Genomic DNA, 24917 nt, shown 5'->3' on the forward strand with positions numbered 1-24917 from the left:
CTTTTAGTCTTTGATATATTTCTGATTTGCCAGCCCTGCTGCAAATGAAGAGGGAAATGGAGACAGGAAAGACTGGACATTTTCAGACAGATGCTTTCCTTGTTTGAGTCCCTCTCCCCACACCATCCACCATGTGTACACAGTGTGCTCTGTGGTTCAGGAAGTCTGTGCATGTGGGGAGTGCCAGCTTGGCTCTGCATGTACACAGGGCACAGCAATCCCAAGGGATCGGGAGCACGGCAGGCTCACAGCACACATACCCCTTGGGAAGCTTGGTCAACAGAGAATAGACAGGGAAGGCCTGGCATGCTGGGCAGCGTTGGGCTTGCTAAGGGTGTGGGAAGTCCTGTCATGTGGCAGCTTTATCACAGCATGGGGCCCTCCCTGATACTGAGACAAGATGATGCAGTTTATCAACCTCTTCCAGAGTACGCTCAAACCCTAATTCGCTCCTAATCTTAACATTATCCCACAGATCTCTGCAGTCAGATGGTTTAAACCAGCAACATTTTTCATGTTAACCCGGAGGCACTTTCTAAGATGCGATTTATCAATATCTGTTGGCTTGAGCCCCAACCCTAAACCCAGTTACAGTATTATACTCCATTCTAGGTCAACACCCCTTTCTAATTCTGGATGTAAATGTAACCTCATAAGGCTTTGATAGCAGGTTTTATTTGCTGGGCTGAACTGCCATTCTAGTCTGTCATTTCTTCCAGATTTGGATGTCACTGTAGCCAAATCACTACTGCCAGTACTAGACTTTACCTCAGCCCTTCTGCAGAGCAGAGGTGTAGTAGAGGTGTTGTCAGCTGTGCAAGTCACGACACTAACCTTTGTCACTGCCTTGCTACCTTTTTCTGCAGATCTTGTAGAAGGTACAGAAAGGAGGCCCTTCCTGAACCAGTATCTTTCATATATTCACCTTTCATCCCAAAAGTTAACTCAGCTTTTAACAGGAACCTTATCTGTAGCTAAGCCACACCTTCTTGTCTAGGACACAAATACGAGGTGGATGGTCTCTGGTGCTCAATGGCTTTGGGTCCCAGGTCTTACCTAATTGCTTTTAAGAAGTTCAGTAATAATGTTTGTTAATTCTGACCAAAAATGAAATGTCCTGCAAATGCTGCTTCACAAAGGTGAATGAGTGGCCCAGATCCCATAGTAAACAAAACTCATACACAGAAAATCTCCATGCTGACTTAATTTGCATGAATTTTTTTTTTTCAGAGAACATGGCCAGTATTATGTTATCTTGTTATAAGAAATATGAAAAAGGATGCAGTTTGCAATATTTTTATTGGTAGAAAATGATGTTTGTGCTTTGCAAAGAGGAAGAATAAATGGTTTCTCTGAACTTCAAACACTCTTCCTCTCCCATTTCAGTTTTTTTAATCTTTGGCATGGTCATGAGATGAGAAACTTGTATGTCTAGGTGACTCATATATCTTGGTAGTTCAAAGATATGGCTGACTCCTTTCAGCTGGAAGGAACTGAAATTTACAGTGGTGATATTGATCTGCCTCTGTTTTATTTTGAGTACTCTGATAGTAGTACAGATCTACCATCTATGGCATGTGTAAGATTATAGGGGAAAAGTATGTCCTGTCTCAATGCAATTATAGGCAGGATAAGAAGATCTACATTTAGATCTAAGTATTTTGGAAACTCCCTTCTGAGTCTGAGGACTATTATCATATAGATGTTGTGACCCCATGTAAGTATAATATGAGAGAAACCAGAAAATGCAGTTAAAAACAAGTCAGAGTATTTGTTTATGACAGACAGTTAAAGAGTTCATGTTACTGGAATTCAAAAGCCCAGGATTTTGTCTAGTCCAAGCTTAGTAAGGCACAGATTTCTGTGAGTAATTCAGTTTAAGACTGGGCTGGCTTAAGCATTTTTATATGGGCCTGCAGAACAGTATTTATGCTTCATTTCCAAACAAGCAATTTGCAGTGTATGCTGTAACTTTGTGTGAAGCTGGTGAAGATTTGCAAACTTACTGAGATGGAAAAGAAAGGCTCAGAAGTTGCCAATTCATTTTATATTAGAAAGGAATGCAACAACGTTGGTGAAAATGCTCAAAAAAAGACAATTTATTCTTTCCCTTCTCATGAATCCTGTATTCACATGTTTATGTGCTAGTCTTTATCTTGATGGATCTCATTTTAGAAAAACATTATTTTTTGTCTCATGTGCATGGAGAGACATTGAAATTACAGTGGGTTGGAAGTCCTCAGGTCTCTTGACTTTTTTTCTCACAGTACTTGCTGGCTTGAACAAAAATTTTTCATATTCCACTTGAGGATCTTCAGTCACATAGACCTGCTCTCTGAGACCCCTTTTATAATATTGGGAAACCTGCTGTCCTATCTATTTGGGTCTCTGAAAGTGCAGCCATCTAGTTTTTGTACCTCTTAAGTTCTGATGAAGGCAGGTTCTCCTTTGGCTGTTCCTTTTTTGCAGTTTAACTCTTTGGGGACTGTCAGCTAGAAAGAAACTTCAAAGTCTCCCAAAGTGACTTTTTAAACACTGCCCCATGTCATACTGCGGTGACAGGACACCATCAGGTGGATGCCCCTGGGCAGTGTGGGCTTCTGAAGGTGGAGTTTGATGGTGCTGCTCTGAGCAGGTAGACAGCTTGTGTCAGCTGTCTGGCCACCCTTTCTCTCTGCTGCATTGACAGAAGTAGGAGCTCTGAGTTCAGCAGTGAAGTCACAAGGACCAGGGCTCATCTCCTGTGTGAGTATGTGTTCAAGCATTCCCTTTGGGACTCCTACAAAACAATTACTGAGATTGGACTAGCAAAGGGATATATGGATCTTGGCTGAATAGAACCCATCCACAGGCCTTTTCTTATTCTTTCACTGTGCTTTGAGAGAACTTTGAGTTGTCTTAGAAATGCAGTAAACCTGCTGCTTTTTTCTTGCCCAAGCAAGCCTTGTGCATCATGGTTATCCATTCAAAACACAGTGTGTTTCTCTGTGCTGTCACCTTTGCTGGGACCTTTGTCACCTGTGTGTTGTCACAGCATCCTAAAAGTTTATTTGTTTGCCTTTGTTCTTCAGTCAGTTCCTTCATCTATTTTGTGCCACAAACAATTGTGCAGGTGCAGAGTATACAGCATTCCTGGCTTGAGTCATGGCCAGAGCCAGAGTTGGAAGCTCCTGTACTGTGCAGGCCCACAGAGCTGAGCTGAGGACAGACTGCAAAATTAAGCAGGAGTGTCTCTCTGCATGTTTGAGTGTTTGTAACATATGAGCAATATCTCCATGTTGCTGATATTAAAATAAAAGTATTTAACAATAATAATAATAGGGCTTTGATATGAAGGGCTTATACCTGATGTACTTGCAAGGAAGTTGTCCCTTAAGACCTTAGTCTTTCCATTTAAAAAGAACTTTTTGTCTTCCGTGCTTTAATTATTCTTGTAAACATTCCTTCCATCAATATGGGCTTAGATAGATGGGAGTGTCTTACTCCAAGCTGGGAGACAAAACCAAATGACCTTTCCTGCAATGGTTTATGGCTCACAGTAGCACATCTACACTGGTTTAAAACCCCTGTACCCATAATTCACACAATTATACTGGTATAACCTGTCTAAGGTATATAATAGTCTGAGGAATCCAAGGTGTTGTCCAACGAAAACAGGAAACACAGATGGGGTGTTCAGATTATTTTTATGTATGGGAAGGTTAGAATATATCTGAAATGTGTGTGTGGCCATTATGCACCTAAAGGAGGTGCAGTAGGGCAGGGACTTTTTTCCTCTGTGACTTTTATGCTGTAATTTTAATAAATTACAGCATAAAAATAAATACATGGTAAATACAGGTAAAAATAAATACATGGGTAAAAATAAAGGTCCGTATTTTAGTGCAGGTGGAAGAATTCTTTGGTGGCAAGAATGGTGCCCCATAATGCATAAAAGGCAGAATTTGTCATGACAGAGCTCCAGTTATCCAATAAAAAAAATACAAGTTCAAAAATGTGCAAAGCATTCTGTAAGAAATAATATATTCAAAGTATCAAAGAATCTGTGTGAGCCTGCACTGCCTAAAATATACCCTGGAGACTGAAGTAGATCAATGAGTGTTTACTTTCACAAGGCATGTTCTGTTTGATCAGATTAATTTGAAATTCTAAGTAATGAGAGGAAATCAGGGTAATGGTCAATTAACACAGTAAAGCTGTAGAGACCCGTAACAAAAAGGAAAAGAGCAGGGCCACTATTACAAAAAGGACCCACATCTTCTCTGCCCTACAGATTAACTGCAAGCACTCAGCAAAGCAGTGCTGCCTGACCTGGCCAAAGCTGGAGGGATCTGCCTGAGTCTCCTCTCCAACTCTTAACTTCCCTCTTCTCCAGGTGTTAAAACTGATAAGTGCACAGAAGGCAATGATGTGTTTTTCAGATTCGCTGTCAGCCTGGTAAAGGCAGTAGATCTGCTCAGAAAAATTAGCCAGAACAGCAGCTTGTCTTAACATTAGGATTTGACAAAGGTTCACCTTGTCAGAATCCTTTCTACCCATGTAGGCTTGGCAGACTGGGATGTTTGTGGTGTTTCTGGTAGCTTTTTATCTCTGCAGGTTCCTTTAGCTACTTCAGAAGTGAAGGCCACTCTTACACAGGCTCACATGACATCTTCTGTCATGCCTGCAAGTGTTTGATTTGCAATCCATGTAATGCCAGCATCCAACAGGGGATAACCCATGAGGAATTTCCAGTGTAGCTTCCCAGGACCCCCTGGATTACATCCATTATGTGTGGGATACATGTTTCAGTAGACAGGTAAACGAATGGTGACAGCAAAACTGATGGGCAGGTTTCTTGTGTAGTATTATGTGCTGCAGATTCCCAGTCACCGCACTCACTGACCATGTTCAAAACAGCAGGTGAACTTATTTCTGCAGTTTTTAAGTTGTGCATCTGCAGCTCATTTAAAATAGGCATTGTGGATGTTCTTGTACCTCTAGTGCTCTACAGGCATGAGAGAAGCAGGATTTGTGGGATGAGGGAGAACTTCTTAATTAGTCCAACTGATTTAGCTGGGGTAAAATGTATTATGCCTTCCAGGGTGAAAGAAAAGGTCCAATGGCAGAGTCTAATAGTGCTTGTCCTCTATAAATTGTGGAGTTCCTAACTTCTCTGAGGTGTTAGAGCCTCACAATCCATCAGTCTATTCAGGAGAGAGGTTAAGAGGAAAGTGGAAGAGGTTAAGTGGCTGTGGAAGTTTTGCCTTTTTTAGATCTTGCCAAGAAATAAATCACTAAATATGAGTATGCTAAGAAGATTGTCTTTCTGATAGCAATTATGTAAAAAACTATGTGCATTTCAGTTGTCAATATTGCTAGTCCAGAGTCACTTATAATGGTGTAATTGCATTGCCAAAGAAGATAGAAGTAGCATAGATGCTACAAAATTACTTAACTCCTTACAGAAGCATATTGTCCTGTAACAGCAACATGGGAAAAGTAAAGAAACTGAGGGAGGGCCCTTTAATTAAGCCACTGTGATCTTTTTGCTTTTGAATTATTCAAGAGGGAGCCTTGGGCTTGAGGCAAAATTTCTTTTGGTGTATTTATTTCAGTGCCAGTAACAGTATAAAAAGAAATTTAACATTTGGAGGAAAGGTCATAGAATTGATTTAAAAGTACCGTTAATTGTAAAAAATAATAATCACTCTCTTTTATCTATGTGATATTTTTTCTAATATGCTCTTGACTACTGTGCTCCTATTATACTATTATCTGCTCCCTTTTGCTTGGTGTACTGTTGCATGCTGTATTTTAGCAAAATATTTAAATGAGATAAGGCCATTTGATACAAAGAAATAAATAGTGTCTGCTAGTCTGTGTTGATCCCTGAAGATCCACATCTAAAAGGCAGGATATCGTATTTATCCCAAAGATTGGTCTGAAGACAGGGCATATTTTGCATTGCTTAGTAAAAGGTTTTTTACAGTAGGTTTTTGTTTAAAACATTCACTTCCATCATCCTTAAATAGCATGGTAACTGAAGCACTCCTAAGAGGTAGCTTTCAAAAGATTCTTGTCTGCAGGATGCATGGCCCTGAGTGTGTTTTTAAGTGACGGATTTGTAAATATTTTTAATGAAATAACACAGTGGGAAAAGCAGGATTCTTCTGGGTGATGGCTTCAGGGCACTTCTCATGTATTTTCAGGTTTGCCTCACTGCAAACTTTGGACCATGCATTCCAAAGCTTCTTCATAGTGGGTCGGGTATGTGGAATTTTGGGGAATGATTTGAACGTTTTAACCTAGCAGCTTTTCAGATAATTCACACTAATCTGTGCAACTGAATCAAGTGGTCCCAAGAGATAAATTCCTTGGATCTACTAAGCTTGGCAGAGCTTTTACTGAAGGGGAAGGTGTAGGGCAGCCTGCATGCTATAGAAAGGCATGGGAATTCGGGGATTTTATGTGAGGAGGCAAAGCAAACTGGCAGCACTTAGTAGCAAGCATGAGTAGTTGTTTGGAGACCCATACTAGACCCTCTTAGGAGGAATACTTAGCTGAGGGATTGACAAGGACAGAGAGCTCAGGGATTGTGCACGCAGTGGCAGAGCTTCACACGCTGCTCTGGGTTGGCTTTGTGTAAAGGCTGTAAAGAAGGCACTAGGAAGATCCTTTTCGGACGCTTGGGTGAATGGAAAACAGGCATTTTATTGCCTCTGCACTGAAGAGAGAACAAAACCCTTTGTTTTGTTGCTATTTATCTATTTATCTCATAGAAAGAGGCTAGAAACTTGATTTTAAGCACTAGAAAAAACAGGCATTTGTTTTGTAGTTATTGCACTCATGTTGGCAGGGAAGAACATGATACTTTGGGTGATTTAAACCAAAAGAGAGTTGTATGGTTGGGGTTTTTGGAGCAAGTTCACTAGGTTTGGGGGTTTTTTAGCCTTCTCTTAGGACAAAGCATGCTTGGAGTTGGGACAAGAAGGTCCTAATGAGGAATTGTATTATTTTTTCTTTTTAGCATGCCAAGATTTCTTGATGTGAGCATTAAGACCAACACTTGGTTTATGTCAGCAAATTCTCATGAAGCCAAATCTCTTTATAAACTGGTCCCTTCTAATCAATTCACATCTACCAGTCCGTTACATCACACTGTATGGAACAAGCCCCCATTTATGTATTTCATACAGTCACATATACTTACATAGGTTGGTGTAAGATATCACTGTCCTTAATCCACCCTTTGAAAAAGAAAGATTATAAGGTGATGTTTAAAAACAGGACAGTATTAAGAGAAGAAAGTTAGCTATAGGGTTTGTTTTTTAAAAAATCTTCTGTGGTAGCGTGTGATATTAAAAAAACAAGTGAAAAAACTGAAGTTCAGACCAGTATTAGCAAGATTTATTACGTCTTTCATGTCTGGACAGAAGCAGCATGTCACACTTAGAACTATTTTTAATGGCCCAGAAGTAAAAAAAATAAGGAATACGTTTTCTAGGCAATACACATTTAGTAATAAAAATACCCAGTGAGCTAATTTTGTCCTTGTGTTTGTCCTTGTGTTTACTTTCTTATAAACCCATATAGAAAGTGAAGGGATTCTTGTACCTTAGCTTGATGAAGAAAGCTGGGGACAGTTTACCTAAATCCCTTCAAAGTAATTTTAAAGCTGCTTTGAACGTGACAAGTGTTTAAGTGAATTATGTTGATAGACAGGTTTCATTAATTAAAGTGATGTCATTTGGTGTCTCAAACAGTTGTCCTGATTTTTCATCTGGGGCAGTGTAACTGGAGGTCAACATGTGGTCAGCTTTACTTTGAAAGTAAGCACTGTGCTCCTTTTAAAAGGTGATGTCAGTCCTTTTCACATTTGAGTGTGCCAGTGAGCAAAGGAGGGTGCTTATTGCAATTTCTTGCCCTGGTAATGGTGCCCACTGTGTTTGGAGCCAAGGCACTTTGCTGGGGACTTTCCAGTGAAATCTGGTTGTCAGAGGCACTTGGCCTTATGGTGTCACCTTCAGCAGAAGTGCTGAAATCTGTCCGTACTTAAAAAAAAAAAAAAAAACACCAAAAAAACCTTACCTTGGAATGCTATGAGTTGGGCTTGCTTTCCTACTTGGAGAGGGAGAGAGGGAACATGCCTGCTCCTCCCAGGTGCTCTCCTGGTGGCCAGGGGATGGATGGGACCCACCTGCTCCCAGCCTGGGTCTATGGTCAAGCAAGCAGGTAGAACAGGACGGGCCTTTCTGTTGTGTTCAGGACACTTGCTGCTGTGAAGGTGAAACTCAGGAGGTTTGTAATAGCTTGGCAGGTATTGCTTGTGCCTGGGTGCAGGGCAGAGAGCAGCTGAAGGGAGATAACTAGCAAGATAACTAGATACCCCCCACAAGCCTCTTTTGTCTTGCGTGCCTACCACAATAAAAGGATTATTAATTTTCTTCACCACTCTGGCAGATAAAGATAACCTCTCTTTGAAGGTAATTTGGCAGCTATCTAGGCCTTTTAATGAAGGTGCTGCAAGCAGAGTGGTTTCTTGGCAGCTCCTTGCTGGTGTCATGCAGAGTTTGAAGGAACTGATCCCTCCTTGCCTTCCCTGCCTCCCCAGGATTCCTCTTGAAGCCATCTTTCTTGTGGGACACTGATTTGTACTTCAGGATACTGGCAAAAAGTCCTTTAGAAACAGTTTTGGGCTTTTTGACAAGAGAGTGATGTTTTAAGTTATCTTTGCTAACAGAACAATCTGTGGGCTTTAACACTCATCAGTTTTACACCAGTCTTTTGGTAGATGTGATGGTATGTCTGAAATTTGGTTTGGATGCCTCCAGTTGAGGAACTTTGCCAATGTGTTAGTTATGTCCCTTTATCCATTGCTATAAAACTCAGTATGAAATAGATATTTAACTGCCTTTCATCTTTCTGAAGGTAGCATATTTGAAATAGATGTATATACTTGCATTTCTAGTTACTGTACTTTCCTCTAAAACCCTGGTTTTTAGAAATATATCTGCTTTGACTTTCAGCCTTCAAAAGTGGTTTTATTATGAAAAATGTTAGTATAGAAAAGAGTTGTCCAAGAATAACAATTGGTCTTTGAGTACATGAAGGAGAGTGCTCTACCATGATCACCCCTTTGATAACCTTACTCTCTGTGGATGGAGGTCACTAGAGTATTAATTACCTTCCAGAGATATAATTCCCTGTATATTTCTGTTTTAGAAGGCATTGATAGACTTATCATGTAAAAGCATCAATTTCAATGGACATGTAGTAGATGCCTCTGCAAGTGCCAGTGGTTTTAAAGGTAGCTTTGAAGTTGAAGAACTGAGCTGGGAGTTCCTGCCTGACTTGTAAAGATATATCTTTCATGATGTGTAACTGAGAACAGGTAAATAATTACCTATGTTGCAGGTCCTTAGAGTACTTGGCACAAAATTGTTTAATTATTTCAGGGGCTGTTTTTGAAAACAGAGCAGCCATGCAGCACTTCACTGGAGAACTGGAAAAATGGTTTGCCTACCTCCATTTTCTTTTTTTCCCTTCAGATAATAAGATTTTGATGAAGAGGTGGGTGGTAGCTGGGTTGTGTTGTGTGGGGTTTTTTTATTGTTGGGTTTTTTTGCTGTTTGTTTTTTGTTCCCTGAACTGTTCTCTGTTGAGGGCCACATCCCTTTTAGTGAGGAACATACTTGTTTCTACAAGGTTCCATCTCAAATAAGAATGGTAAGACATATCTGATATGGTTGAAATAACCTAAAGTGCAAAATTATTTTATGCTAATTAAAAGCAAGGTAATAAAGGTTGGAAAAATTCTTCAACTACTTTAAACTATGTATATGTTTTCTGAGTGTAAATTCATTTCCAAAAGAATGTTCAGCATTTGAAAGTACATGGAAATTTATTTGAAAATAAAACAAACTGCTTGGTTTTGCAGTCAGAGATTGGTCCAGGTGCATGGGTTGGCCTACTTCTACAAATAGCATATTTTGAAATAAACAAGATAACTGTTAGAAAGAACAGTCAAACCCTAAGGAAGAGGAAGAAATTTTCTTGTGTTCAGTTTATTAGCAAGGGACAATCTCTCTTTCTCTCCATCTTTGGGTTCCCATCTTGTGTTGGGGTCTGTGTTGTTCATCTCTTTTGGAAGCAGAGACTCATTGCTTTCTCCTCCAAGAAGTCCTGATGTGAGGAAACTAATGTATTTTAAAATTGCAGCAAGAGATCAGCCTTTAAATATACTAGAATATTCACAATCTCAATTAGAAATAATAAAGGTTATATTTTGTATATATTCCTATGAGTTCAAGACCTAAGATTTCAAGAAAACTATAAATCACTGCAAGATGCTCAATAATTCACTACAGCTGTCCATCCTAAATGTTCATATGGAGAGCAAGACCTTTTGAGCAGATAGAAGTGCAAATGGACCAAGAGAGCAGGGAAAAATATGCTGTAGCATCATACGTGATTTGGTCAGCGATGGCTTTGGTCCAGATTTTTTTGTTTGTTTTCCATATCAAAAAAGATTCCTGACCAGCCCACTGAGCTTTGCACTGACCTCAGCTGCACAGACAAAAATAAAATTTGTACTTCCTAATATCACAAGGGGGAATGAATATGTGTGGGCATGGACTGCAAGGCAGTGACAGAGCCCCAGCAGCACAGCTACAGTCCCCACAGTGCAGACTCAGCACAGTTTGGGGAACATGAACTGGCCTTGAACAGGTGACAGAGTGGTGCTTTTACTCCTGTTGCTGCCAATGGTAAGAAGCATGTGGAGGCAAAGTGAAGCAGCAGAGTTGTCTTTTCCTCAAGCCTCTGAGCATTCAGGGCAGTATAAACACCATCTGCAGTCCCTACAGGTGGTTAATCCCACCTGTGTTCTGGGACTGTTACCTAGGAGCCATTGGCTCCAGGTAATTCAATTTCTAGTAATTACCATCCATTTCCAGGAATGAATTGTGTGTAAGTAAAAGGACAAAAAAGGGCACCATCACTACAAACAGAGGGAACTGAGGAGAAAATAATGCTTTTAAATACATTTAAAGTTCTGATTTATTGGATATCTATTCTGTTTGAATAAGCAAGCATATATATTTGAATCAAAATTACTTAATCAATTTAATCAATAAATTGTGGGTTAAATAATTTTGTTCATATCTTTCTTAGAGTGGCATATTTAACATTTATGTAACTGATATGCTTGATAAGACAATTGCAATGTAGATTCAGTGGCTATAAATTTTAACAGAAAAGTGTTAAGCATACTTGCCTGGAAGAAGAGGAAGAATTTTTCTGTAGGCCTGGATGAAGAGAAAGAATTTTTCTGTAGGCCTTTTTCATGCAATCATGGTTCCAAGACCTGGTTTTCCTGACAAAGGTAGTACAAATAAGGAGTAGGCACACATGAAGGAGTAGAATAGCTTTCCATACACTGAGGTCTAATGAAAGCAAAATGAGACTGGTTAGAAGTGACTTGATTTTTTCATTGGGAGTGAAGTTTAAAAGCTTGTTATGCTTAGTAATGCTGTCTATTTGGTTATGTGTCTGGAAAGCTGGTTTCTGGATAAGAATAAAAAAGTCATGCTTCAGGACAAAACATGAAAGCAAATTATTATTATTGTTATGCCTACTGAGAGAAGTTTCAGCACTTCACATAAAAACAAACAAGCTTCCCACACACACATACACTTTAAAGCTTTGTATGTGAACTGTAAATTGCTGCCAAGGAAAGTGTATGTTTTTATTTTAGTTGATATATTTTAATTGGATTTTAAGTGTCTCATGAATAAACTGCCTTACATTAATATATTGTCTCTCAATTAGAATGTACTCAAACATCTGAACTGTGTAGTGATGAGATTGATGGGCATTATTCAAGAAGTGGGAGATACAGCCTCTATTCTGCAGTATTCTCTCCTTTCTTTTCTACATGTGTCACTGTGATGAGGTTTCTGATTTAAGGGTCATTCCCCAACATTTTTTTGTACCTTTTGATAAAATTGTTTTCTCGTTTAAACTGTTTTAAAAGCTTCCCTACTTTCTACTGTTTTTCCTGGGGTGGTCTGGTTTTGGGTTTTTTCTTTCAAGCAGCAGCCTGGGTGTAAACACTGCTTTATCTGCTTGTGTTGGGTCTTGGGGAGAGGGGAAGAAAGAAGAGCTTTCCTCCTGCCCTCATTCTCTGCTGCACATGCCAGGTACAAAACCGACTCTCCTTTCTTCTCCTGAGCAGAAGCAGTAATTCAGTAGTGGTAGAAGGCACCCTCCAGCCCTCAGGAGGGCCTGAGCAACATAGCAAACACACAAAATGGCATTACAAGGGTGCAGCTCTTTGCTAGCAGTTGTTCAGGTCTAAGTTATTTAATAATGCGAAGGGTGGTTCCACAGCTTAATGGGCTGTTAGCTAAATAACTACAGGTAGCCCTGTGAATATGCGCAGCCACTCCCCTTCTCCTTTAATTATCCAGTTTTATCATGTTTTCCCATCTACGCCTCTACTCTGCTTTTGAAGCTGGTTTTCTTACCCAGATGCCTCCGTCTCATCCTTCACTCTGCTGCTCCAGCATGAAATGCAGATGTGTGAGTGGTACAGATGAGAGTTGCAATAAGCTGTTGTCTACCTGTGAAGCAGACAGCTTTAGAAAGCAGTTGTTGCTGGCAGGCTACCTAGTGGTTTTGCTAAGTGTTGCAGAGATTGACATTTCATGTAAAAAAAATGGGAAAATAGAAATGGTAGGGTTTCTCCCTTGCCCATGAATAATCCCATTGATGTTCCACTGAATAGTCAAAGAATGAGAGCTAGCAAATTCAGATTACTGCATATTTATATTATTAATTCCTCCATTATTCTGCTAAGAAACAACAGAGCACAGTTTTCCTGAAACTAAGAGAGAATACAGAATTGGTTTTCACTTAATTGGCTCTTTTGAGACAAGTCTCTTTGAGAAGCAGGATGTTGTTAGTGCACTGTGTAAAGACAGTGTAACAATACATCTAACACATAGTCCAGAAACAGCTGTATGCAGGGGGCTGTATTTCAGGGGTAAAAATATCCTTGTAGCTTTCAAGTAGAAATGAGAATTTATACAAATGTAACTTTGTCAAGAAGTCTGCACTAGCACATAAAATTAGTCAGTCATTGAAAACTTAATATCAAAATGTCCAGAGGAAATAATCATTGTCTCAAAAAAACATAGGTTGACTTTCATTTCAAGTCTGTTTTGATGGTCTTCCTGCATTCTTACAAAGCTAATAAAGAGTGAGAATAGGGTTCACTGAGCATGAAAAATACAGGATTTGGCTTAAAAATTGAGATGTAGTCAGTAATGTATAGTGGAGTTTGCTTTTCTCTTCCTGACACCAGTGTAAGTTTTAAGTAGTTTCAAAAATGTTTGTAATTATGTTAAATATTTGTAAGACTCATTTACCTAATGATAGTATCATATAAATGTAACCGATTACAAATTATCTTCACCTTTAATTGCCTGTTGTTGGGTAAAGTTGATGTGTGAGACAGTTCAGTGAAGTGTTAGTCTTGTAGTTGCTGTCTGTTGAAATTTTATCAAGACTCTCATCACTGCTTAAATTCAGTCTAATAGCATGGAAAAGTAGTTAAGACTCATCAAATAGTTGTGTAGTGTTAAGATCTTAAGAAAGAAAATGAATCATGGTGGTCAGCACCTCAGTGCAATTGATACCTGAAGGAAACAGTGTCAGGACAGATATTCTGCTCAGGAAAAAATAGTGGAAGGGAGTCCTTAACTATGAACCAGCTTCATCCTCCACATTTTGAAGCCATGTGTTTTGCTTTGTGTTTCTAAAACAACAGCAGCATCCAAAACCTCACAACAGCATTTCCCAGCTCAGTCTACCCTCATGACAAGCATCTTCCAATTTTACTTGCAGGCTGACTTAAGTTTTGACTCAGGTCGGCATTTGTAAACATTTGTTAGTCCATTCCTGTTTGACATTTCAGCATATATATAAATAATTTGCTCAAAGCCTTTAATCCTTACACTTTGCAAAGCAGAGGGTAGTTAGTGGTGATGATGACAATTATCTGATACAGACAAGTGGACATTTCTTTAAGGATCAGGATCCTATGCAAAGCAGCATTTTTAATTCTTGCATCATCCAATTTCCATTTGCAATTTTGGCTTTAATTTCAGTATCTACCTTGTTGTGTCCTTTACACAGTCCTGAAAGAGAGAATCAACCAAGGCCACTGTTTCTTAAAATTATACCTGTTATTGCTAAATGCAATAGCTCTGCTGCATTTGCAGAGTCATACTAGAAAGGAATCAGGAAAGAAAATCAGGAAAGAAAAAACTGTATTTATTAAATTACTTTATGGGGAGGATCACTTAAAACATTAAATTTAGAAATTGTGTAAGTAGGGGACTGTATAGTACTTCCCTTGTCCACCCCAAAGCAATGATCAAAACAAGAAATACCATCACAAGGGAAGGCCCTACCAAAGTGCTGGAGACCACTCTTAAATGCTGAGGTAGATGTGCTTGGTACTAGCAATTTCCTTCAATTTCCAGAAATTATACCTTTTCCTTGAGGTGTGCAAAACTGACTAGGAACTCACATGCCAAGCAATTGAACATTCCATGGCACTTGCAAAGGATTATTTAAAATATTAATTAAAAAGTTCCACATATTTGCAGGTGGAGAGTAACTTTCTGTGAATACTTTCTGTATTTTCTGTTAATTTATATTGAGGATTAATAGCTAACTCAGCTCCCATCCCTTTTATCTTACTGCAGCCTTTCCTCAGTAGTATTCCCCTAGAATCCTTATCAGAGGGACCAGGCAGCCCTTGCCCCACTGCAGGTACAGGCAGCAGAGCCAGGGCACATGGCTGCCTGGAGTGTTTGAGAGAGCAGCTCGGAAGTGCTGGGAGGCAGGTGAGATGGCTCCAGGTGTCATGAAAGCCACCTCAAAACTTGTACTGTGCCTAAGTTGTGGGGACTGTGCACAGGGGTGCTCCTAGCAGGCAGAAACATCTTACAAACTCATGACGGAACATTTACTCCTCTCAACAGCCCATCCCTCAACATTATTCTGGATAATGAAGCAAAGCAAAATGCTTGGTTGAATTTTACAAATGTGCAGGTACTGTCTTGCTAACATTTCTCTAGTAAGGTATGTGGCTTCTTGAAGTTCATATTCATATTAAGAAGGATATATAAGAAAACAAAAGCCTAACCATAAACTTATTTTCATGGAGACAAAATCTTTCAGAAAATAGCCTTGACTTGAAAAGGCATCTCAAGCTGAGTTTTATTTTGTGAACCTGTTGCAGTACCATACTGCAAAGCATGAGGCAAATACCTAGTACGCTTGCCTGTTCAGTGATCTGTTGGTTAAAGTAATTTCTTCTTGTTGCCTAAGAAAAAGTACATCTTTTAAGTCTTTGTTAATACTCCAGGGCTTTCAAAACACTTAACAAGCCTGGCATTTGCAGGCTGGTAATATGTTTTGCATAATATCAATGGCCTGTCTTTGTGGCCCATGGGAAAAAGAAATCTTTTTCTTCTTTGTGGTGCATTCCCCAAGATAATTACAAGTGGAAACACTCTTTGTCTTCTGAAATCTTAATTCCAGCAGCCCAGGTGTTTTGATGAAGCTTCCAGTATATATCTAGCCAAAATGGTTTTGCAAAACTTAGCTGCATTTTAGTGGGAGAGTCAGTTGTATTTCTTGTAACTTTATGGAGGCCTTGCTGGAATATATTCAAACAAATGCAAGAAATGCTGTTTGATCTCTTCAGATGGTTAAATTGTGATTCCTGTTAGCAGTGCTTTGGCTTGGTGCACCCTGTTTCCTAGTCAACTGAGGATGAAGTTGGAGGAGCTGGCAAGGCTATGATATTTACATAATGCCTTTTTTTCCTGTGAACCCTGAATGTAGATGGAAACAGCCTCTAATCTTCTTAGTGATCTAAGCAAAGATTGAATGCTTTGGGTCAAGCTGGGGTTTCAGATAGGCTCAGTTAGGAAAAAAAAATTCAGAAATCTCAGCTCTTCATAATGATTGCAATTGGAAATATTTACAGACTGAGCTAGTCAATGTTTCAGTAGTTGATAATATTTTTATTATTTCATCTGTTTGCAAAGACCACATAATTTGTTTTGAGCTATACTTTTTGAGACTTCTTGGAAGCAGAACAAACAGGCCTTGTATTAAGCTCTGGGCACTGTTCGAGTTCATTCCCTTAGGGTAGTTTTAAGTTGTATCATGAGGGATGAAAAGGCAAGTGTCAGAATAAACATACAACCTCAAAATGACTGGAAAAGACTGTATATATGATCTTAATCCTTCTTACACTACTACCACTATGACATAGTAAGAGGAGGGGTTTATTAGGTACCTTTCCTTTCATATCTCAGTTTTTAAAGCATACTGACTGGGATTTTTGCTGCGTGTTACAATAATATAGCCTTTCAAACACTACTACCATAAACTTAAACATTTAAAATATTTTAAGTGGATAAATATCCTGAACTCAGGCTAGAAGTGACATTTCATGCTTGATTTGCCGTGCCTGCTTAGATTTTGTATTTTTTTTTCATGCAGAAGTTACAGCTTGTCAGGCGTTCTGAACCAATGTGCAAGTACAATATATTACAATGAAAAGGGGAAAAAAAAATCAGCCTGTCCTATTTACATTTTCCTTTTTCTTCAGGCTTACCTTCCCTAATCCAAAAATCCCATGTTGAGTTGTTTGACTTAATATTACCACAAGGAGTTTTATTATGTAATGCATCTTCACATAATATAAGATCACTCAGAGACTGATTTCTCAGAACATGAAAGTTAGTAGAAGCTGCTGGCCCTCTTTTAATACCTGCAGCTAACGTTTGCAAAGCAAATGTTCAGATTTTATGTGATTGCTTTTGTAACTTCCATTCAGCAGCAGGCTTTTTTTTTTTTTTTTTTTTTTTTTGCTTTACTTTATGTTCACTAATAGAATCAATATTACAACCATTCCCTGCTTGAACTTGTCACCACTGCATTTCATTAACTTTCTCAATATTTGATGCAACATGTTTCTAATTAACATGCCTCTGAATAAAGAAAAAAGGGATTCTTAAAAACCTGTGTGCAGTCTGTATAATAATAAAATTTTATGCTCAGCTATGAAGACTTCTAACATTTTATTACCTTTTTCAAAATTGCTGTTGCTATTATTTTTATTTTTGTAAGTAGTGTATTTTAGAAACTCTTTTTTCTGTACTATAATTAATAACTAGAAAATGAAAACATAGTAAGGCAAGTAAGGACATGGTTCAATATTGAGAAAAAAGAGCACAACTGGTCTAATATCCTCGTATTTTCATTAAGGGAGATGTTTAAAGATTTATATCTTTTTGGTATGTGTTATCACTATTGCACACATTAGGTGTGCATCTGTTTTGGTTTTTCTCCCTTCATCTGCCAAGGAGATGATCTGATTTGTTAAAAAGGGAAAAAGGAAAAAATGAAAATAAAAAAAAAAAGGAGGAAAAAAGGAGGAAAAAAAGGAGAGAGTTGGAGTGGGGACAAAAAGGGAGACATATGTCAACTATGTCCTTGTGATTAACCAGAAATAAATTTGAAGAGTGTAAGAAAATTTTGGCCATTCACTGTAAAAAACATAAAATGTGAAGTGTAGGAATCAAGGGCAATTTCAAGAACATGGCTGCCTTGCATTTCCTACGTGGAAGAAAAATATATAGAAAGGAATAAAAATATACACATGTACACACACACATATATATAAAAACTTTCTGTATGTATATTCTTTTTTACAACTAAAAGAGATAAATACATACGGGTACATAATCAGAAGAGGGTATTGCAGGAGTCCAAATGTGCTTGTAAAGGTTTATCAAAGGAGTTGACCAAATCTGAGCCCTGAGCTCTGTATTGTTATTCTAATGGGAAGAAATAAAAGATAGCAAGGGGCCTATGCCCTCAGAGAGCAACTTGTCAATGGGGTTGAGGCAGTCTAAATCTGACTGTACCCAAACACAATTGCTCAGCCCTTTCTCCCTTTTCCCACCCTGGCAGCACGTTCTCCTTGCTCCTTTTTGCCTTCACTTCTGTGAGTGTGTCCCTGCCATGAAGAGTCATTGTCTCCTGCTCCACTTCCTTCACATTGTTAATTTTTGTCTGGGTGAGTAATCATCTCTGAGTTAGGGCATGAACTCCTGTGCCAGCATAAGGGTGTCTGTGGATTCCTATAGCTGGAGGCCACAGGACCACACCTTTTAGTGGCAGCATGGATTTAAATCAAATGGAAAGCAATATGGAAAAGCAGCCTGAGCTTTACATGCATCGTGCCCCTTGTAACCACAGCATTCACTGTAATAACAGGAGAGATTTAGACAAGTATGCCACTAGGCTAATTAAGGGCTCTTCTGCTAAAGGGGTTTTTGTCTCAAGCTTTAGTTCTGGAGATCTAAATGTAGCTATGTGTATATATATATATAAAAAATAGTTACTATACAACCACATAAACAAGACCAACTTTATGGCCTTGGTTAAGACTCTTTTTTACATATACACCAGTATACAGCCATCCATACTCAAGTTTCAGCTTTGGATATTTTAAATGTAAAAGTGTTTAGGAAAGAAATTATAGATGTTATTTTATTCTGTCTGTTTTCAGCCAATATTTCCATGAACATGATATGTTCATGAAGCTGGACGTCACTCAGACTGTTCAGGTTCTCAGTTTGAAATGTAAATGAAATGGTTTCAGTGAATCATCTCTTGTTGAAAATGGGAGCTGCATATTTTGCTCTAAAAGCAATGCTGGACTGACTGTTCATCGGTAACTGTGAATAATTCTTAGTGATTTGAATAAGGTTTCAGAGTTTTGCAAGCTTAGGGCATATGGAAACACCTGTAGGGTTCCCTTGCAATAGCTATGCCTGTGTTTGGAACTGTTCATGAATGCCTGAGGTAAAGCAATAAATAAGCCTGTGCTTCCATAGCTCTTGCTGATGTTTAAAATCTTCATGCTGCTTGAAATAAATCTGATCAGAGTTTCAGCTTGATGATTGCACTGTACTTTTTTCCTTGCTTTACCTTCCATCCTTTCATAAGCTGGTAGGGATACAGTTCTCTTCCATGTTCATAGGAATACTTAACACTTACTGGTAAAACTGGTTTGAATTAAGTATGTTTTCCCAAAATTTGTTACTGTAAGATAGCTTGTTTTCACAATTATGACAATCATGTTGAATTATATTGTCCCCCCCACCTTTTTTTCTTTTTTGTTATGAAAAGGCAGTGTCTTGGTTTTCCAGAACATGGTCTACCTTACCATTCCTATAGTACTCTTCTCATAAAACAGAGGAACAGAAGGTCTAGAAGATACATCCCAATTATTCCTGACTAAACCGAAATGTCTCATGGATGCTTGTGCCCTTGATGTTCAGTTGCATTCACTTTCATGTTATCTCATTCTCTGTAGCATTAATGAAAGCAATGGGGCATTGTTTTGATCCTGTTATTTATTTTTCTCCCTAGCTGTGTGCTGCCCACCTGCCAACCCGATCGGAGGCGCCCAACCACTACCAAGCAGTGTGTCGGGCTCTGTTTGCCGAAACAATGGAGCTCTACACTTTCCTGGCCAAAATTAAAAGTGCAAAAGAGGTAAGCAGTCTGAGAAAGTTTTCTGCTTTCGAGCTTATCACTATGTGAATTTGGCTTACAAAATCACTTCTGTACCCAGCCAATAGGGAATGTCAGATGCTTGAGGAGATATCTGTAGTTTTCAGGGAATACACTCCTTCAGCCGAGGTTTTTTTTTAATTTTGGCCTGTAACCATTTACATCCCTCATAATTGGTTGTTAATTAGTCTATTTGGGAGTAAAGCAGAGTGTTTTCTTGGAGGGTAACACATTGCATACATGTACCCATTCCTGCAATCATATATGCAATATATTTGAGTCTAAACTCTTCACTGGTGTTTTGGGGATGTTAGGAAGTGTCACAGCTTTGCCTGTTCTTCCTCAGCTCCTTCCCATGAGGGGATTCTCTTTGCTGAGAATTATCTGACATTCTTCTTGTTCATATTTTGTCCCCAGTCAGCAGCTTCTGTTACCTCTTGCTATATGATTAGTTTGTTGTCTGTCACATTGGTTTCACAGCAGAGCCAACTTTAAAAATAGAAAAATTTTCCTTTTCAGGTCACAATGCTTATGTTCGCTGCTTGTTTGGCTGTTATTGTTGGCTGAAAGGCCATCCTGTGAACCATTGCAATTAACGAGTCTGGCTGAAGAATGATTTTAAGGTTGATACTGTAAATAGTTTCAATGATGTGGCCTGCAGAGTGGCCCCGTGAGCAATTGTATTAAAACAGTCTGGGTGCTGGTAACATTGGAAAACTGGTGGGTGAGGGGAAGGGCAGGAAGGGAAACTCATTTCTCAAAGCTGGTTTCTTCACCAAAGCAAAGTTGTCAAGTAGCAATGCTTTCATATTTTTTTTTCTTAATAAATCCCTGAAGGATTTTCTTTTCTTTTGTAAGTCAAGATCTACAGTACCTTTGAAAAACAGGCTAAGGTTTTACAGGCTGACCTAAAAATTTTGCTGCTGAAAAAGGCAGAGCTGTTCCACCCACGCACACACACTCCCACTGTTTTCCTTCTTCTGGTTCTAGGGAACAAATGCAGTAAATATCAAGCAAAACAAAAAGTAAAGGAGTTACTCCGTATCAGGTTAATGAGCTGAATCAGCTCATTAAAGGGTCAGATGAGCCTCAGATGAGTACAAAAGAAATTTTAGCACACTGATGGTGGAAGATGCAAACTAGTCAGAGACATAAGGGGCTGCTGCTCTTTCCTTCCTGAGTGAGATGCATCATCCAGGAGGGTGAATCCTTCTGAGATGTTTTTCTGCTGCACAGGTCACATTTAATCTCCACTTCTTCTCCAGTCCTATTCAAACTGAAAGCAATTTTTAAACTAAAGCAATGTCGTATAAGGATAATTTTGGCAATGTCAGCATGGCTAAAGAGCCACTTGTTTTCTAAAGTGGGACATCTGCATCCAATGTCCCTGATACAGGAAGCAGCCAGGATACAAGATCTCCATGCTAAAGCTGTCTCCCGAACCTTGACATCATTAATTTCACATCTTGGCTTTTAACTACTGGATATATTAACTGGAAGGACCTGTGCTGGAAACACCTCACTCAACAGCTATTGAAAAGTCCATGTTGGGGCTCAAAGATAACACCCTTCAGAGTTCTTCTTTCTGCTCAGAGAGGAATTAAGTTTCTAATAGTTCTCAAACACTGTGGCCACAGTGAACAGTAATAGGGCATCTTTGTTGTCAAGGTCAAAATAAAGTATTTTCACCTATAACCATGTAAAATCATGTCTTAACAATATTATTTTTAAAAATATTTTTAGAAGTGGAAAGGCATTTTGAATTTGTAAATTACTTAATCACCTTTTATCATTGGGCATAAAAACCCAACAACATCTGATCACACCATAGAGAATACTATGAGTTAATCCCAAATGAAAGAAGCCATTTGCCTCTCACAGACTATTAGGCATTGATTCAAAGCACATTTAGGTCAAAGGAAGTAATCCTTGTGGATGGAATTTTGGCCCTACTGAATCAGTAAGACTTTTATTGCTGCACCTAACCACGGCCAGGATTTTGACCTTTTGATTTCATTTTACTCTGGATCAGTCCCTGAGTAGACATGTAAGAAATTACCGAGAAAATTATCCTGGAAGCAGCTTTTGGAATCTGAATACTTTGGGTTTATTATGTGCTTGGTCCTTGGTCATAGCTTTTATCTAACTATGGATTTGGAAGATATTTAATTTTGAAAATAATAAAATGTACAAAACAAAAAAATAGGTATGAAGAAAATATGAGGTGCAATGCTGTAAATCTTATTGCACCATTTTAAAATGACCTTTATAGTTTATACTTGAGGCAAACAGGGATCATATGATCACATTAGGTTTGTGCCAGTAAAAGCTGTGCTATTGTTTACATGCTCTTCTGTCTTGCAAATACACAGCAGAATTTTAAGTCATGAGGAGCACAGTTAAATACTCTTCTAATGAATTCCTTTTTTCTTTTCCTTTTGTTGTTGTCATATAAGTAATGGGTATAAAGGGATAAACACTGAATACTTCAGTAAGGAAATTTTGTTGTCATGGATTTGTGGTGGTTGCATTGCCAAAGAACTGGGGGAAAAGAACCAAGTTACATACATCAGTTCCAATTAAAAAAAAAAAAATGCTGTGTAATATTGTGGATTTGACACTAAAGATGCCAGGAATTTTAAATTGTTAGTTTGTTTCAAAAAATAACAGCCTAATTTGGAGATTGTCCCTTAGATTCCCTCAGACCTACATGCTGTTGTGGATGTGAGATCAAAATGAAATTAAAAACACCAAAAAAGGGAAAGAATCCTCTGGAATTATTCAAAGTAACTTTCCTGTGGATAAAAATTACTTTGAAATTACTTCGATTCATTCTAGGGCCACTGAGTGGCATCTGGGTATCTGTTTCCCAGGTATATGAGGTTCATATTCTTTGGTCAGTAAATGCTTAAATAGGCAGCTTCACTGTAGTGGAAGAGGGAGAATTTTTATCAGTAAAAATTCAACTTGCTTGGACTGAAAGAAATCTGACCTATATTATACTGCAGCCAGGTTTAGATGTGAAAGAGGGAAAAAATATTGCTGTGATGTTGTTGTCGATTTGGCCCTATAAAAACTTAGCAGAACTTTGAAAGTCCAGGATTTCAAGAGGGATAGTTTGGTAGGTAGGAGGGGTAGGTTTATGGGTTGTAATATGTTTTAATACTAATATATATACTGAGGAGTCACATATTCCCCAGTCATCATCTGTCATATAACAAATAGAGCATAGATTCACAAAAGGCTGGACTGGCATAAATCTGGGGGAGTGTATTAACCAGAGATGATGAAGCGATGAGTGAGCTGCTCATATCATCTCAATGGATGTCAAATAGGATGTTTAAGGCACTTTGTCATATAATTGATGCCATATGATTATTTCCAGTCTGATTCCCTGTGTATGAAAGGTCAGCAGCAAAGCTGACTGGCAGACAGGGAGATGGTACTTCCATTCTTGAAAAGTGTGAAATGTTTCATGTATTGGATGCACAGGATGGGCAGAGTTGAGAAAGATGTGATAGCGCTGTTGCAATAGTTAAAAAAAAAACTAAACAACTATAAGTTTTCTTTTTGCAAGGTGAAATTTTTTTTAACAAGCTTACTGGTGTGTTTTCCAGCTTGCTGACAGCACCTGCATGCTGTTCAGGGTCTGTGAAAGTTGCCCTTGCTGCAGACTCATCCTGGTTACCATCTGCTGGTATCCAGTTTTCTGATGGGCCAAGACCTCCTAGTACTTGTAACCTGCTGTTTAAGCTTTTACAGCTGATAACAAAGATAGAGTACAGCTTGTTTTTCATGTCAAGAAGTGAGCTTTCAAAACTGCAGTAAGAAAATCCCATAGAAAGGGATTCTCTCTCTCTCTTTATCTCTTTTTTCCCCCCATTGTTTTTGGGGGAAAATGGTCCACAAGGTGAAGGAAATGCACACATGTATGGCAGGGGGCAAGGTAATTAGAATATCTGCTAAAAATTGACCCATGTAAAAAAAAAGATCCATCTTTTTCAGCATCACCCAAAAGTCATTGACATAACCTTTAGTGGCACCTGGTCATAGACAGAACTGTATGCAAAAATAAGTGATGTCCATGAGATAAAGCAAATGTTCCTGCTGTGAAGTATCTGAAAAGGTCACACACGTTGCTCAGAAATGGCATCATGTGTGACTGAGAGAGACAGGAGAGACTACGTATGCAAGCAAAAGAATGCAAAATTGGTGCTCTGGATCAGACAGAGGATTCAGCAGGGCTGTATCCATATTGTGAACCTGCTTTTTTGGAAGGATATCTGCCCTAGTCCTCCTCTGGCTCCCTGTTACTGCCTGGTCTTGCCTTCCCCTGGAGTTAATGTTCCACATGCTCTTCATGGCTGAGTGAACCAGCAAAGTGCCCTTGCTGCAAAGAAGGCCAGTGATGTCCCAGGCTGCATTAGGAGGAATGTTGCCAGCAGGTTGAGGGAGGTGTTCCTCTCCCTCTGCTGAGCACTGGTGAGGCCACAGCTGGAGTGCTGGGTGCAGCTCTGGGCTCTCCAGTACAGGAGAGACATTGACACCATGGAGAGAGTCCAGAGAAGGGTCAGGAAGATGATGAAGAACTGAAGCAGCTCTCCTGTGAGGAAAGGCAGAGAGACTTAGGGCTGTTCAGTCTGAAAATGAGAAAGCTCATCAATGTCTCTCAATACCTGAGGGAGGAGTGCGAAGACAACAGCATCAGGTTCTTTTCAGTGATGCTCAGTGACAGGACCGGAGGCAGTGGACACAAACTAAAACTCAGGAGGTTCCTCTAAACATCCAGAAATACTGTTTTTACTGTGAGGGTGACAAAGATTTTCTGGGGAGGCTGTGGATTCTCTGTCCTTAGAGATGTTCAAAAGCTGCTTGGACATGATGCTGGACAATTGTCTCTGGGTGGCCCTGTTTGAGCAGGGGGCTTGGACCAGCTGACTTCCAGAGAACTCTTCCACTCTCAAACACTTTGTGACTCTGTGGGTCGTACCAATAAAGGTGATACTGGCATGTGGGTTGTAGACCTGTGGGTGATAAACTCCTCAGCTGGCACAGGAGGTGCTAAAAAACACCGTGTGATGCTGGCCAGCAAAGGAGATGAGTGTCCAGTAGGCAGATCTGTTGCAGTAGGTTTGACTTAAACCTCAAAAAGTTTTAGACATTGATGTACACCCTAGAGCATCAAAATTAGTGTTCCTTCCAAAACTAATTAAGACTTTGTATATTTTTATAATTGCCTACATTTCTAATTGCAGTGAAAA

General features: G+C 39.1%; 1 protein-coding gene across 5 annotated transcripts in view; it reads left to right on the forward strand.

Annotated features, from left to right (window-relative positions):
* The window catches only part of SPIRE1 (spire type actin nucleation factor 1), a 124944-nt gene that overhangs the window by 57820 nt on the left and 42207 nt on the right, over nucleotides 1-24917 (forward strand). For all 5 annotated transcript variants that reach the window (XM_085573724.1, XM_085573722.1, XM_021527789.4 and 2 more), the window contains exon 4: nucleotides 19513-19638. In XM_085573724.1, the coding sequence (XP_085429850.1) occupies nucleotides 19513-19638 (126 nt within the window). The remainder of the gene's footprint in view (nucleotides 1-19512; nucleotides 19639-24917) is intronic.

Source organism: Lonchura striata, chromosome 2 (genome assembly GCF_050655825.1).
Source record: "Lonchura striata isolate lonStrDom1 chromosome 2, ASM5065582v1, whole genome shotgun sequence".
Taxonomy (NCBI): Eukaryota; Metazoa; Chordata; class Aves; order Passeriformes; family Estrildidae; genus Lonchura; species Lonchura striata.